At 31.6% G+C, this 17771-nt stretch overlaps 1 protein-coding gene across 3 annotated transcripts in view; it reads left to right on the forward strand.

The window, feature by feature from the left end:
• Positions 1-17771, forward strand: part of LOC141481858 (uncharacterized) — a 39282-nt gene that overhangs the window by 6872 nt on the left and 14639 nt on the right. For all 3 annotated transcript variants that reach the window (XM_074174169.1, XM_074174182.1, XM_074174174.1), the window contains 3 exons: positions 2803-3441; positions 15233-15439; positions 15565-15834. In XM_074174169.1, the coding sequence (XP_074030270.1) occupies positions 2803-3441; positions 15233-15439; positions 15565-15834 (1116 nt within the window). The remainder of the gene's footprint in view (positions 1-2802; positions 3442-15232; positions 15440-15564; positions 15835-17771) is intronic.

Below are 17771 nucleotides of genomic sequence, written 5' to 3' on the forward strand. Positions count from 1 at the left end.
TGGTTTCAGGAAGATAAATAATTCAATAAATTTCCTTGGCTTGACCATTACGAAAAAAAACAAACATGAATTTGCAATTTTCCACGAACCATCTTACACGGAAATTATCATACATAATTCCTCCACACACCCTTACCAGCATAAAGATGCTGCATTCAATAGTATGCTTCACAGACTTTCGAATATTCCACTATCTGAGATTAATTTCCAAAGAGAACTGAGTTTGAGTAAGTAAGTAGTCTTTATTGAATAGGAATAATCCTAATATTCACAATACAAAGTTATAATTCTACAATAAATGATTATTAAGTAAATACTATATCAAAACATAATACAATAAATGAATCCATGTATAAAATACATTATTAACAATAAACAAAGTAAGATTGAGATAATACAAATATCAAAACTATACAAAAACTGACTCAATTCAGCCGAAAATCTATAATACAATATAACTACATTCATAACAATTACAGATATTTTGAGAGTTTTTTCTTAAACTATACAAGTGTATCACATTTTTTAATTTCATTTGGAAGGGAATTATATTCAACTAAACCTCGTATGAATAGTGAGTTCATACCTTTTCTGGTATCAGCTCTATCCACATGAAAATTGTTTGCACTTCTAGTTTCTAGTACAGTATTCGTGGACCTCATGATTAAACTCGATGAATTGTTTGAAATAAGTTGGCATCAAACCTTTGACAATTTTAAAAATGAAGATCATTGCTGAGATAGTCAATCTTTTGGTTACTGATTGCCACTGTAAAGTCTCTAACATGGGTTATTGGAGTATATCTATTACATTTTAGGAATAATCTCATCCCACGATTTTGAAGTTTTTGTAGAGAAGCTTTCCTGTTATTGTCTAATAGAAATAGTATTGTAGAACAATAGTCAAAGTGTGGTTTAATGATACCATTAAAAACTGCCAATCTTGCTTTCAACGATATGTGAGCAGCTATTCTTAAGAAGAAAAAGAGTTTTTTAGAAATTTTTGTCTGTATTGATATAAAGTGTTCCTTATATGTTAAATTTTCATTCAATACAACCCCCAAGGTATTTGAATTGTTTTACGATTTCAATTTTTGTATTTTCTATAATTAAAGTCATGTTATCTTTATCTATATTTTTTGTCCTATTGTAATTAGAAATGATCATAGCTTTTGTTTTTTGTACATTAAGTTTCAACTTATTTCCCTTCAAGTATTTTTCAAGTTTAATTAATTCTTCATTCATTTTTTGAACAGAGGTCTCCACATAATCACCACTAACTGCCAATAGAGTATCATCTGCATAAAGATTAATAATACAACAACAAACTGTTATAATAACTTGCCGGCATCTAATAAAACAACAACAAACTGTTATAATAACTTGCCGGCATCTATAAGGAAAATCGAGTCAGAAAAACTTTTTAAAATTGAGGTGAAGAAACTTCTCTTACAGAAGTGTTACTACAGTCTTGAGGAATTCTTGCACGACACTTTTTCATGACATTTTGAGAGTATTTGCTAGAGCTTCTCCGATTTTTTATATAATACTTCTATGTTGTAAAAGTTTGTGGACGTGAACCATATTTATTGTTTTTGTATTGTTCAACTTCTGTAGTTTTATTTTTGTTTTTTTAATTATGACTTAGCACATGTACTCAATGTACCAAAGTGTCAAATAAATAAATAAATGACAGAGCAGTTGATGTCATTCATGTATAGTATAAATAGTAAAGGTCCAATTACACTACCTTGTGGAACAACTATATTTATCGCTTATATCACCTATATTTGATCAAATAAATCGCGGTCAACGACAGTTATAAGGTAGATATTACAGACTCCATTCTTTTCAAAAAACTACAAAAGCAAGACATGGACCAAGTCTACCCAAATTCAAGATGCGATAATGTCAGTTATAGGACATTGTCATATTTGGGTAAACCCACCAATAATATTGCCCGTTTTTTGAAGAAAATGTGTAAACGAAGTTTCCAGAATGAATAATACTGTAAGTAAAGTTATTAAAAAACAATAACGACAAAACTTAGATGTCGGATAGATCAGAACCATATAAGCCGACTTGTGGCTGTATATTGGCCAAACAGGGAGAATATTTTACCAAAGGATATAAGAGACTAGAAGTAGTTTTGTAAATAGAAAGACTAATTCCACATTTGCAAACCACCTTTTAGCAATCATGAATACGACGTGTTATATTCAGAAGAGAAAAATTTGAAACCTAATCTTCTAGAATGTTTAGAAATCAATAAATTCAAGAATTCAGGTAATTTACTGAATGATCAATTAGAATTGAATAACTCCCCGTTACTAAATATTTTTTCATATGTGGAAACTGGGACATAAGCTCAGTTAATTTATTTCATTACAAACTTGGGTAAAAATCAGAAACTTGAAATGTAGGTACTTCAAATTGTAAAATTAAGCATATTAAGCATTGAATATGTAGAATATAGTTAGTGAAGACACGCCTGAAGAAGCCATTGTATGGCGAAACACGTGTTGCGTTTTTGTAAAACTGTTTAGTGAAATTGTCATATCAGTGTGTTTTTGAATACGTTATTTGTTGATTTTATTACCATTGATACTTGTTGGACATTCTTATATAATTCATTAAAGGCCATTCAGTAATGGCTAGCTAGGAATACTCATTGTGAGGTTTGCAACGACCACCGAAGTGCGGCGTTGTCAAAGCAGCTCAATTGCAATAATAATGCTACAAAATGTAATCTAGTATAACAGATTGTGTACTTTTAGAAAACTTACCAAAGTTTCACTTTCAGAAAAGCTATTTGTCAAACACGTCTGGGGACAAACACTGGATACCAACATGGATTTGGAATTAAAACTGTTAGATCATCTGAAACTGACTCACAAACTGTCCAGAAATTTTGCGTGTGGTTATTCTGATGATGACAGAATTTTCGTTGTGAATGATGTTGGCATGTACATTCTGTCACTGAATGGATCGGTAACTTACGAATTTCCCTCGTTCGCTTGCAAAAAAAAGTTCTTTTCCTTATCCGATTATGCCCCTTGTCGCGATATTGACTTGAACATAAATTCATTCCATCCATATATTTCGATAGAAGAATTGTACAAAACTTTCATGAACATGGAGCGTTCTGGTAAATTGAAACACGCATTACCAGCAGAAGCTTCTCCTGTATGCGCCGAATGGTCACCTCAAGGTCTTGTGGGAGGAACTGACTGCATGTTAGCTGTGCTCACCAATCTAGGTAGCTTAGAAATATATATGAAGTTTCTGGATGAAAATGAGATTACACAATACTGCGTGACAATTAATATCACCCAAGAGATAGTCAATTTAGAAAAGGTGAATTGGAAAGATGCTCTTAAGTTTTCAATGAGAGCAAAGATGGAGGAGTTTATGAAAAGAGTGGATTCTGTTGTCCCATCAGGTGAGTATTGTTTTGGATAATGTGCGATGGATTTATTAGGTTCATGGGAAAACATTTCACTTTGAAATTGACAAATTACAATGAGTGATATATAGGGTCTTTCATTAAACGCTTCCTATTTTTAAATTTAAATAAAACAAAGCTTAAAACAACATATTGATTTCTAATGATCTTATAGATATTCCAAAGTTCTTCAAATTAGACCACCCTCGCAATGCCTTTAAGTTCATCATCAAAGTAGGGTAGTAGTAGTAGTAGTAGTAGTATTTATTTTTCTTGTTTAAAAGTATAAAATTATTTTTCACAATATCTTCATACAATAACAAGAAATACGTCAGAGCAATATGTCGTAAATGGAGAGAGCGTTTTCACACTAAACTATTACACTATATATGTTTGAAAGTATAAAATTATTTTTTTTCATCATTTTATAAAAAAACCAGAAAAACGTCAAAAAAACGCATTAAAAAAAGGGGCAGACTCCCTTCTGGTACGTAATGAATATATAAAAAGTTGAACAATACAGATTAGTTCCTCGTAAATAAAGATAATGTTTTCAGTTTAGAGTATTACACTATATATATATATATATATATATATATATATATATATATATATATACATATATACACACATATACATACATACATATGTATACATATAAATACATATATATATATATATACACACACATATATATGTATACGCACATATATACACATATATACACACACACATTCATTATATATATATACACATATATACATATTTACATACATTCGTGAGAAAATGCTTAGAAGTCATCAAGTGAGTAGCAATTTTTCTCAAATAAATTTTTTTTTAATCTATACTTGAAGCTTTTCAACGTAGGAGAGTTCTTAACTGAGTCATCCAGCTTATTGAAGAATTTCGGGCCGAGATAAAGGAAACTTTTTTGGAATAAGGTCGTTCTGTGAGTGTTGGGCATCATAAAATCTCTATTACGGGTAATATATCTATGTTGCTGGGTTGGAAATATATGTTTGTTCATGTAAACATAACTACTCAACTCATAGATATACAAACCGGCAACTATAAGTATTCCATGGTTTTTGAAAACGTTTCTACATGAATCTCTCCACCCTATTCCAGCTAAAATTCTGACGGCTCTTTTTTGGAGAATAAACACTCTTTCAGCAGAAGAGCTTGTACCCCAATTCAAGATTCCGTATCTTAAATGGCAGTTTATAGTCGCATAGTACAAGCTTAATAAGACTTTTTCACTACAGAAATCAGCCATAAACCTGAGAGCATAACAGTTCTTTATTAGTTTATTACAGAGAGTATCTATGTGAGGAGTCCAAGTAAGTTTATAATCAAGAGTTAGACCTAGCATTTTGGTGGTTGGACAAGATTCAATTTGTCGATCTTCGTTTTTATATATAAAAATTTTTTCTTGAACATTGCTCATTGTGAATTTCATCAGCGTGATTTTAGATATGTTGAGTTCAAGGTGATTATTTTTTGCCCATGTTTGCACCTTTTCATACACAATTTGGGTACGATCTACTAAATTTGATGCATCTTGTGCTTTGATGATAAAGTTTGTGTCGTCCGCATATGTTATTACTTGAACTGTCGTCATTTCATGAAAATAACTCATCAAATCATTTGCATATATCAGGAATAGTATAGGCCCAAGAATTGAACCCTGAGTACCCCATGTTTGATTTTTTCCAAATTGCTAACTTTATCGCCAATCTTGACGTTCTGAACTCTGTTTTCTAAATAAGACCTCATCAAATTCAAGGCAACACCCCTCACACCATATCTTCGCAATTTCCGTAGTAGCAAATGCTTTTGAAAAGTCTATGAACAAACCGCAAATACTTAATTTGCCATCGAGTGCATTTATTATATGGTCGTTAAATTGGTAAAGTGCTGTCTCTGTGCTTTTACTTTTAGTAAATCCGTGTTGATTTGGGGAAAGAAGTTTATTATTTGCGAAAAAAGACAATAACTGATTTTTGATATTCAACTCAAAAACTTTTGAGATACTTGAGAGTAGACTAATTGGCCTGTAATTTTCGTACAGGTTTTTGTCCCCTCTTTTATGCACAGGTGAGACAATTGCCATTTTCAAGATTTCAGGAAATACTCCATATTCAGTGGAAAGGTTTATAATATGTTTTATAGGACAACACAATTCAAAGACAGATTTTTTAAGAAGATTGTTTGATATTTCATCATGGCTACTTGAGTTGGAATTTTTCAAGCTTCTAATCAACTCAATAACATCATACTCTGTTAGAAGATGATAAAAAATTGATTTGGGACAAACCTGTATGTTATCAACTATATAATTGAGGTTTTTATTTTGTTGGACCAAAGATTTGGAAAATTGTATATTGAAATTATTTGCAACTTCGCTGTCTGGGAGTCGAATACCATTCTGGTGAATTTTACATAGTAAAATTACATAGTAGTAGTAGTATATTTGGTGCTAATACAAAGTTTACACAGGTCATAACAGATATTGCTTATCTATAAATGCAAAATATAAAATATTCAGATAACTTGAATAGTTAAATGGACAATTACTATAGATATACATACATTTGTGCAAATAAAACAAACTAACAATGAAATAGAAATATAAAACAAGTTAAAATATATATGATTAAGTGGTATTACATGTCTCGAAAACCATCACTAAAATATTCATCTAAGGAATAAAAAGCTTTTTTAATTAAAAAATTTTTGATTCTGTATTTGAACTCCTTCAAAGGTAGATTTTTGATATTTTGGGGAAGCGAATTATACATTTTTGGAGCATAATAATTTACGCCAGTTCTGGTTCTGTTGACTCTATGGTTCTGGAGATACAGATTTGAATTATTTCGAGTGTTATAACTGTGGATTGCATCATGTGTAGTATAACCTCTTATATGTTTTTTAACATGTAGCAGGCATTGCAATATATATAATGATGGAAGTGTAAGTATTTTATTATTTATGAAGTTATTTCTACAGTCTTGCCTGTAAGAAAGGTTATCAAGAATTCTAATTGCTCTTCTCTGGATGCCAAATAAATCTGATGCATTGGGCACATGGCCCCAGACAAGTACTGAATACGATATGTGAGATTGAATAATCCCATGGAAAGCTGTTTTCAGAACTGGTTTTGATACCACTTTTTATAAGTTCCTCAGGAGATAAGTATTTTTGGATATTTTGACTATAAGTCTATCAATATTTACATTCCAAGTCAATTTGGGGTCAATGTATACACCTAGAAACCTAACATATTCAGGGTTACTGATATCTGTCACTTCACGCAACGAAAAAATGACTGTTTGGCTTTTATCTTCATTAAGTTTACATAATTACTTTTGAGATATATTGTTTTCTCAGGGACAGTTTCATTAACAATTGTTGACACATTATTAATCAATTCATGTAAAATATTATCGACAATAACTGAGTTATTGTTCCAGTTACAAGAAATTAATTGCATATTTATATTATGATACTCTTGATCTGTAAATTTTCTGAAAGTAATTGATTTTTCAGGCAATCAAAAGTGTTCAGTGGATAAATTAATGGATATAATGCCATGCTCGGAGATGTTACGTTCATTCACAACTGCTCTAACATTATCATAATTTGTAACAACATAATCGATTAAAGTTTTTGAATCACCACATCTCGTATAATCCTGAACAACTTGATCTAACCCATACATATTAAATAGTGTTTTTATTTTATGCTCATAATATTCAGTACTAAAAAAATTGAAATTAAAATCACCAATCAATAAACATCTTTTACCATCAGAAAAATGTTTTTCTCTCACATCCTCCAGAGCATCAATAAAAACAGGCTTACTGGAACTTGGAGACCTATAAAGACCCCCAATGTTCCATATATTATTACGTATTTTGATTTTTATGAACAGACACCAATAAACCATGTCAGTTATATGAGTTTTACTTGACTCAACTTCAACATCTTCCCTTACAAAAATTAAAACTCCACCCGTATAACGACTTGTGCTATTACATCTAAACATCTGATACCTTTCAATATAAAGTTCAGCATCATCTATCTCTTCAGTGATACATGTTTCACTGAGAACAATTACATAAGGCTTATAACAAATAATGTTCAAAAAAATATCAGCCTTGTGAGCTAAAAAACTACTAACATTTGAATATATAATATGTTGATCAAAACTAGGAGAACTGACATAACGATTCTGAATATTAGGCTCTACTTGTTTTTTAAATTAACAATTTTAGGGACAAAGTTCACATATTTTATAGTTTTAGAAGTATCACCATTTTCTACCATCTCTTTAAGTTTATCTTTAACATGCTTGTAATAATCCCTTTGAATCTTTGTTTGATCAAAAAACACCTTAACATTACCTGGCAATTTATTCTTATTGAAACTTGCTTTGCATTCTTTTCTGTATTAAATATCACTTTCACTAATTTTATTTTATTTGGATCAAATTTTCCTAGTTTAAATACCTTAACGTTAAGATCAAGCAGTTGAATATCTGAAAGTAAAATGTGTCTTATCGGTTTTTGTTGACTCACCTACATTTGTTATTATAATATTTTTGCTACGCTTCTTACGTTCTTGGATATCGGTTGACCACAATTTACGTACTCTTTACTGTCTCGCTGACATACAACCTTAGCTTGCTGCGCACAGCAATGATGAAAGTATGCGTGACAAAACTCACATTCAAAGGAGAGCTTCACCCTTTTTCCGCAATGCTTACAAATTTTTGTTTCATCTTGACTATTATCACACATAACATAACAATAATTCAAATGTCAAAAATTACGCACTGAAAGTGCACACTAAGTTTATTAACCGATCTGCAATTCTGCCTAAATCCATTGGACTAAAGGAAATTTGCATTTATCACTTTCTTAATCAGTTTACTCTTTTTTGGTACCATGTGGTTTCTTTGGTCAGAAGAAAAATGAATGCTAAACGCTTCTGTTGGAAATTATGCATTTGTTGTTCAGTTTTCAACAAAATTGTTTTGCTCAGTAGATTTCTTGCACTCTGCCTGACAGTTTGATACCAAACACAATATTTAAATAACTCTATTTCACAATTTTTTTGATACAGTTTGAAGAACACACCAAATCGAACTAACCTTGACAATATTCATCATTGATAACAAAACAACTGTTATTTATGTGGCTTGCGGAGGTGGTATTGAACTATAATTTATATTTTGCTTTAATTGTTGATTTATAAAAATAAATTTCCTTTTTCAAAGTATAATATCTAGGTACTTATAAATTATTTCAACTTGATATAGGCGCTGTTGCCAATATATGAATTAGAAACAAATTCCTTTAAAAATTAAAACCCAACATTTGAAACATCAATTTGAATACATTTCGAAGTGAATTTGAAAAACTCATGAATTAAACTCAACTTTATTTTGTTCAAACTTGCATTTGCTGTAATAACCTAAATTTAGGAACATTCCCCATTGCGAGAATCTGTTAAGTTGTCTGCTTCACTGATCCAGTTCAAAGCCAAATTGAAGGAATACATCCAAAATATGTAACTATATTTCTATAAATATAAAACAATATAACAATTTATTATATATCACAAGTGAATTTGTTAACCTATGTGAATTGGTAAAACTATTTCTCTTTGTTTATATATGTAAAAATGGTTGTTTGTTGGTTGCTTGGTTGGTAAGTGATAAACTTCTACATCGCTCAACCGATTGTGATGAAACTTGATATGTATGAGTAATTTTTCATAGAGAAGGTTTTTAGGCTATCAATTTTTCTGTAACTCGCCACTAGATGGCGCTGTAGAACAATTTTTTGAAAGCACTGTTCTATAACGCTGCGCCCGCCTAAGTTCGTTGATTCTGATTCTGTCAGAACATTGGAACAGCAGCGATACAGCAACATAGTATTAGTTAATATTATAATAAGCATTCTACTTTATATGACTGTTATATATTTTCTTTTCTGTATATTGCAATATGCCTTCTTATATGTATATTAGGGTTCCTAATTCAAATAAAGATCTATCTATGTATCTATTATGGGTAGAATATAACGTCGTTCAAATGTCTGCCATGGCTTCTTTACGTGGAGCACATCCAAAACGTCTAATTTTCCATGATTTAGGCTGAGTTTGACCGGTGGCATGGGTTATGTTGGCTTTGAGGACTGCTGTAATTTGTGGCTTATATACGAACACCTGCGACTTGAGAAAACCCTACAAAAAAGTCTAAAGATGTCAAATCTCACATCCACATAAGATGATCATGCTCTCAAATCGCTCTTGCCAAATATCCAATGTGGCATGAGCTGTGTGGCATGTAGCTACGTCCTTTCGAAACCAGATATCGTAGGTGTCTAGATCATCCAATTGAGGCCAAAGGAAGTGGGAAATCATCGACCTATAGTGCTCGCCGTTGACAGTGATGGCCTGGCCAACGTCGTTCTCAAAGACATATGGACCAATGACGCCGCCAGCCTAAAATCCACATACCAATTCATCCAGAAATGGGCCTCATTGCTGAAGATGATTTTTTGATAAAAATTAGTGTCAGTTTTCAATTGCACCAGACGCCATTCAGCGAACATACATGGTTTACGTTCAGTTCCTGGGTCATTTGAATTTTGTACGGGTACAGGCCCAAATCACGACGAAAAATTCGTTGTGGTCTGCGAAAGGCCGAGTTCTTGTGAGCGACACGAGATCTAGTGCCTCGGATTCTCCTGCACACTCTCAGAGACAGCGGCGATGTTTTCGGCATGTCTAGCATTTCGTCGAATGGGTGTGGGTCGATCGTTTACTGAAACAGTGAACAAAAATGTATCCATCACATTGCGAATATTCCTCTCGGTAGGACGATTATTGCGACCGTAAAATGGGTGAAGCGCGGGGTACGTTACCTAAACAGAACACTCATTTTGATAAATCAATTTTATTATTTGCACGTGTTGTTGAATACTATTTCAGTCCGTGGTGATTTGGCAAATCAGTGTAAATAAACGACAACTAATTTGACAGATGTAACTTCAATGAGATGGACGTTATTGATTGTCAAAGTTCGGAAGTTCCTATTGGAAGACCCTATATAAGCTCCGTGGGCAACTGTGGTTTGCTCTTTGCAAGCAAATATGTGAACAGTTTTTTACATGTAAAATTACTGATGCTTCTCGCTACATGTAGATCTAACAGAATTCAAAAGTAAATTTCATCCACATCTCAAAGTAATATACATTCACATCTTGGTGACAAAGCATGTAAACCCTCTTAGACAATGAAATACATTTTTGATTGATTCATTGTCTCTTCTTGATACGGTCTTCAAACTTATTTTGATTTCTGTTATGAATAAAGTAACAAAAAGAACTTCAAAAGTTTACCTTAAACTTGATATTCCATATGTGAAAATGTGAAAATCCAACTGAATTATCTCATTTGAGGCCAATTAGCAAACTGTCCATCCTATCTAAGGTGTTCGAGCAGATTCTGAAAGATCAAATCGATTCTTTTGTATACAATAATAATTTAATAACAAATGTTCAATCTGCACCACCACCGCTCTTGTCAACATCACCCAAGATTTATTCAAAGCAACTGATAATAATGAAGTAACTGCCATGATACTTTTGGACCATGCATTTGATGCATTGGACCACAATATTCTGTTAAAGAAATGTCATTTCTCGCATTTAGTGAAGGGACTGTAGATCTTTTGAAAAGTTACCTCAGAAATCGAACTCGGTCAGTATGTCTTGATGGAAAGTGTTCAAGTGCTTTACCTGTTGACTATGGAGTACCTCAGGGCTCTATCCTTGCCCCATTCTGTTCTCTATATACATATCTGACTCCCATGAAATAATTGATCCAAATATTATGGATTTCCTCCAAGTAATTGGCAGGTGGCAATGGAAAAAATTAACAGCGATCTACAAAAGCTACTGGATCTATCTATAGCCCATAACCTGAAATTGAATTCTAAAAAATCTCAGCTGATACTTTTTGGCCCGAAACACAAAAGATAGGAAATTGAAGGAAGAATTGAAATCCAATTCGGACAAGACTTGCTACAAATAATTACAGAAAGCAAGAACTTGGGTTTATGGCTAGAGGCTGATCTGAGATTTCACAAACATATAAATTCACTTTGTCGTAGCTCATACAGTATTTTAAGTGAACTCTTATCAAAGTAGAGATATTATGACTTCCAAATTGAAGTTGAAATTTTGAAAAACCCTCATATTGTCTAGATTAGACTATTGCCATATAATCTACGGGCCTGCTTTGATACAAACTGATGTAAATCGCTTACAAAATTGCATTCGTCTTTCTTATGGTGTGAGAAAATTCGACCATATATTCCCCAAGTTCGAGAAGTCTGGTTGGTTACCAATTGCTAAATCCTAGCAGTTCCAACTACTCGTCAATACACATAAATTCCTCATTTACAAAAAGCCAAATTATATTTATGAAAGATATAAAACTTTCAAATCTCAGAATAATTCGAGGACACGAAACCGTCACAGTTTTATTATTCCAAAACACTCGACAACCTGCTTTTCTCGTAGTTTTATTTATAACTCTATCAAACAATATAACGCTCTGGAAGTGAATTTAGACACTACTCCATAAATAATTTCAAGAAAAATGAAACATATCTGAAGTCTTCTCGATAGATAATAAATTCATGTTATGCCTTGCTCATATGGTTTTTCCTTTGTCTCACTTTTGTGTATGTTTTGCTATATATTTTACCTTATTTAAGCTAAATAGATTTTTAATATTTACTTTGGAATGTATTAACTTTGTTTTTTTTTCTTAATTTCACAAAGATTCATGAACTATACTTACCAATGTATACTAGGTAATTATTTTTATATTTCTATATAACACATGCTATCCCTTAGGTTAAGTTGTAAAACTTCGCCCTTTCATTGATTTTTGTATTTACTTCTTCTTTATAAACAATGTATGTCAATGAATAAAGCCCTTTTATTATTATTATTATTTATATATGTTTTGGCCCGAAATTAATTTATGATGACGATTTTCAAAATGTTCAGAACTGAACTGTTGAAAATTTTACAGTATACAGTATTAGTAAGTTTTAATATGTATTTTCATAAAGTAACGGCCAGTTCCATTTAATATTAGATCAGATAGCCTTCATTAACATTCCTATACTTTAAACTAACCTTGTCAAGGATATCTGTTATTTTAGGTCACTTCTGAATAAAAAATAATGCAAAATTTTATAAGAGACTGATACATAACAAACATATAGATTAGTAAAGGTTTTTGACTTTCAATTGTGGGACACTTTCAAAGAAAAAAAGAAATTATGTTCAAAATAAACTCAATAAATATGTTTAGGTCATGCGTAGAAGTTACTCTTTCATATATTATATTGTGTAGGGTTCATATGAATGATATCTGATTCAATTCCATAATGAATAAACGGTAAAACTGAAACTTCTCTGGCGTAAAATAAATCCAGAACAAGCACTCTCCTGAAGGCGCCATCTTGGTTGGTGAAACGGGTGTCAAGAAGAGAATTGTATTTCTGGTGATTGGGATAAGTGCTTGTTTTGGATCCATTACGAATGTTTGGAGTACGGACAGAATAGAAAAAAGTGTTTTTCGTATAATTCAATGTTGATATGAACAGTATTTTTTCTTTCGTGTCATTCAAAGTTCATGTGAAAGTATATTATTTCGGGAGGGCTTCTTCTTCAAAATTTCATTAGTTTGGACTTCCATTTCTACTATGATTCGAAATCTATGAAAGAACATTCTAATTTTATTTGTTTGTAGTAGAATCGTATTAGACAGTGGAAGTCCGAACTAATGAAATTCGCAATGTAACACTATCAACCATTTTCAAACCTTCTGCTTCTTAGTTTGTATCTAAATGTAACTTCTATGCATGATCTACATATCTTTGTAACGAATTTATTATGAAATTGATTGCGTTCTTCCTTTTTTGGAAGTTCCCCACATTTTTGTATAAAAATGGAGAAGTAGAAAGCCAAAAACCTTTTTTATCAAAAAAGTTATCTTGAAAAATGAGAAATAAAACTTCCTATATTTTCTTACCACTCTGTACCTAACGTTGCTGCAGTTTCGTCCTATAAGGACATTTTCAAACAAATACAATAAATTCGTTTGAAATTGTCCTCATAGGACGACACTGCAAAGTGAAATAATAACACTAGCACAATGAAATATAAAAAACTAATGTATGTGAAAAATTTTAAATTTAAACAATTTGAGATTTAAACTAGCATGTAGCCAGACAATAAACATTACATATAAAGATTTCAGTATCATATATTAAGTAACATTTAAATGAAATGTAGGTACATATATATATATATATATATATATATATATACATTAAATTATTATTAAAACAGTGATATTTGGTTTCATTACAGATACAAATACCCTAGTGAACAATTAAAATCAATAGATGATAGACAATAATGTCCCAAATAATTCCACATTACTATACAATTTGTATTCTATTAATTTTTTTTAATTCTTTAAGTGCTCTTTTAAGATGGATATTTTTTTATTTCTTCCGGTAATTCATTGAACTCATGGAAGCCCTTAAAAAATAACGAGTTCATGGTAATTCCGAATGCCAGTCTGTTTATATGTATATCATTGGAATTTCTTGTATTATAATTATGAATATTTTTATTAAATTTGATGTAATCTTTAAAATATTCTGGTGCCATTCTAAATTTTGTATACTAGAGTCATTGTAAAATAGTAGTCTTTCTTTCAACTGATAACCAATTCAAACAATCAAGCATAATTTTTATGGGAGTATGGCGATTTGTTTTCAATATTACTCTCATCCCTCGATTTTGTAGTTTTTGTAGCATATTTAGTTTATTGAGGTTAAATAAAAATAATAATGACGCACAATAATCAAAGCTTGGTTGAATAATGGTATTGTAAACTGTTACTTTGGACTGCATTGACAAATTTTGTCCTATTCTACTGAAAAAATATAGTGTTTTCGATATTTTCTCATGCATATATTCAAAGTGATTGTCATAATTTAAAAAATTATCCAGTTGAAAACCAAGGTATTTGACTGATGACACAACTTCAATTTTTTCGTTATTGATATTGAGGTTTATACAGGGTGATATCTAGAGAACTGTATTTATATTTCGTGGTGAATATCATTGCTTTTGTTTTTGTTACGTCCAACTTCAATTTGTTAGTGCATAAATACTCATTTACCATTCCTAAAATCCTGTCCATTTCATGAATCTAAATTCATATCGCTACACATAAGCAACGTATCATCAGCAAATAGGTTTATGAACTCATATTCAACAAAAATTTCAATATCGTTCAAATATAAAACAAAAAGAAGTGGGCCCAGAACGCTACCTTGGGGAACACCTACATCAATGTCTGTTTCATTTGATAGTGCATCTTTAAAACGGAATTTCTGTTTTCTATTGTTCAAATAATCACTGAACCATTCTATCACCTTTCCATCAATCCCATACTGAGCCAATTTAAACAACATAATTTCTCTATCAATTGTCTCAAAAGCTCTTTTTAAGTCTAAAAATACAGCAATATTTCATGATGATCTACCATGTGGTAACGGCTACTTCCATCAATTTTTTGAAAAGTAATCTCTTCTACAAATACACTCCTCTCAATTTACATTGTTGTAGATAACCCTGTTAACTATTTTTGTTTAAATTATATTGTATTTTTCTTGCAGCATTTGCATGGAGCCATTTACTGAAAGTTGATAAAAAATGTGCAGCAGTTATTTTTTCTGCTGTGAAGAACAAACACATATTGGCATGGTTGGTTCTAGAAAGGGATGCTGACCCAAATATTACTTCCAAACCACTTTTCTTGGGAAAGTACCGTACCCAGTTAGAATTGATTACAAAAATGTACTGGCATGAAACTGACGAATATGGTAAGCATTGTTTTCATTATTAAAGAAAAAACAATACCATCATTCATATTGATATAATCCGGTAATTTATTTATGCAAAATTTCACGAATAAGTTTTTTTATCAATACGATTCATTCTATTTCAGAAGGTGTATTATTTTTTTCCAATGCTGAAGGTAAATTGAATTTTGTACATGTATCAGATTTGGATAAGGATAAAGTGCAATTCAACCAGGAACAATTCCTCTACATTGAACCAGATAGTGTACCATTCGAAAAAATTACTGTCATGATTTACGAGAATAATACTTACATTATAACGGCCAAAGAAGGAACTTTGATTGTTTATGGAGTTGATGGTAGAGGGAAGTTTTTTGATCGTAAACATTTTAATATAAAAGGTTTATTTGTTTCAGGTAAGTTAGTGGTAGTACATTTTTTTCCTATTTCATATTTCACAAACTTTGTCACAGTATTACATGGTAGTATTCACTTACTAGCCTATAATTAGTTAATGATCTGTTATCGCATAAGAAATTTCATTATGTTTGTGTCTCAGATTGTGAAAACCTCTTCATCCTCATCAGAAGACGAAATAAAAAATGACGTATCACAAGGTTCAATACTGGGTCCCATTTTTCTCTTGATGTATATAAACGATTTAACATGTATCGAAATAGAAGGGAAATTTACCCTATTCGCCGATATATATATATATATATATATTTGGTGCTAATACAAAGTTTACACAGGTCATAACAGATATTGCTTATCTATAAATATAAAATATTCAGATAACTTGAATGGTTAAATGGACAATTACTATAGATATACATACATTTGTGCAAATAAAACAAACTAACTATGAAATAGAAATATAAAACAAGTTAAAATATTTATGATTAAGTGGTATTACATGTCTCGAAAACCATCACTAAAATATTCATCTAAGGAATAAAAAGCTGTTTTAATTAAAAAAAATTTGATTCTGTATTTGAACTCCTTCAAAGGTAGATTTTTGATATTTTGGGGAAGCGAATTATACATTTTTGGAGCATAATAATTTACGCCAGTATCGGTTCTGTTGACTCTATGGTTCTGGAGATACAGATTTGAATTATTTCGAGTGTTATAACTGTGGATTGCATCATGTGTAGTATAACCTCTTATATGTTTTTTAACATGTAGCAGGCATTGCAATATATATAATGATGGAAGTATAAGTATTTTATTATTTATGAAGCTACTTCTACAGTCTTGCCTGTAAGAAAGGTTATCAAGAATCCTAATTGCTCTTCTCTGGATGCCAAATAAATCTGATGCATTGGGCACATGGCCCCAGACAAGTACTGAATACGATATGTGAGATTGAATAATCCCATGGAAAGCTGTTTTCAGAACTGGTTTTGATACCGCTTTTTGTAAGTTCCTCAGGAGATAAGTATTTTTGGATATTTTGACTATAAGTCTATCAATATTTACATTCCAAGTCAATTTGGGGTCAATGTATACACCTAGAAACCTAACATATTCAGGGTTACTGATATCTGGCACTTCGCGCAACGAAAAAATGACTGTTTGGCTCTTATCTTCATTAAGTTTAAGATTATTTACGGCAAACCACTCACTGACATTTGTCCGAGTATCCTCGAATGTGGTACGCAAAGTATCAATATTATTTCCAGAAATTGATACAGTTGTATCATCAGCAAACAACACGAAGTTAGCACTTGTGTCACTAAATCTTATATCATTGAAGAAAAGGATCGGTCCCAATATCGACCCCTGGGGAACTCCATACTCAATAGGAAGTAAGCTAGTAAATTTGCCATTCAAGTAAACAGCTTGCTGTCTGTCGTCCAGATAGGACTTCATTAGTTTAAGACTGCCTGTAGATAATTTATAATATTGAAGTTTTGAGAGCAAAACTTTAGGGCAAACAAGTCACAAAAAAATGACATTGTGAATCCGCCGGAGATTATATATATATATATATATATATATATATATATATATATATATATATATATATATATATATATATATATATACCCTTTCGGGCTGCGGTAGAGGGTCGAATAGACCCACTCACTTTAGACCTAACCTCACCTACATATATCAAAAATGAAAAAATTCGTGGAAACAACACAACTCAAAAAGGGGGCAAACCGCGAAAAGGTGTTTCTGGCTATTGGCCAAATGTATGGTTGGCTCCTATTGTTGATTCTGTATATATGTGTTGTTTCCTATTTTCGGCAAACAAACGTTGCCCTGCTTTGCACTTGGCTGCATCACGCTGATGAGGCCAGTAGCCAGAAACACCTGTCCACGAATTGTTTCATTTTTGATTTAT

Source organism: Leptinotarsa decemlineata, unplaced genomic scaffold (assembly GCF_025532065.1).
Source record: "Leptinotarsa decemlineata unplaced genomic scaffold, Ldec_3_MD MMD2_P_RNA_scaffold_12, whole genome shotgun sequence".
In the NCBI taxonomy this organism is placed as follows: Eukaryota; Metazoa; Arthropoda; class Insecta; order Coleoptera; family Chrysomelidae; genus Leptinotarsa; species Leptinotarsa decemlineata.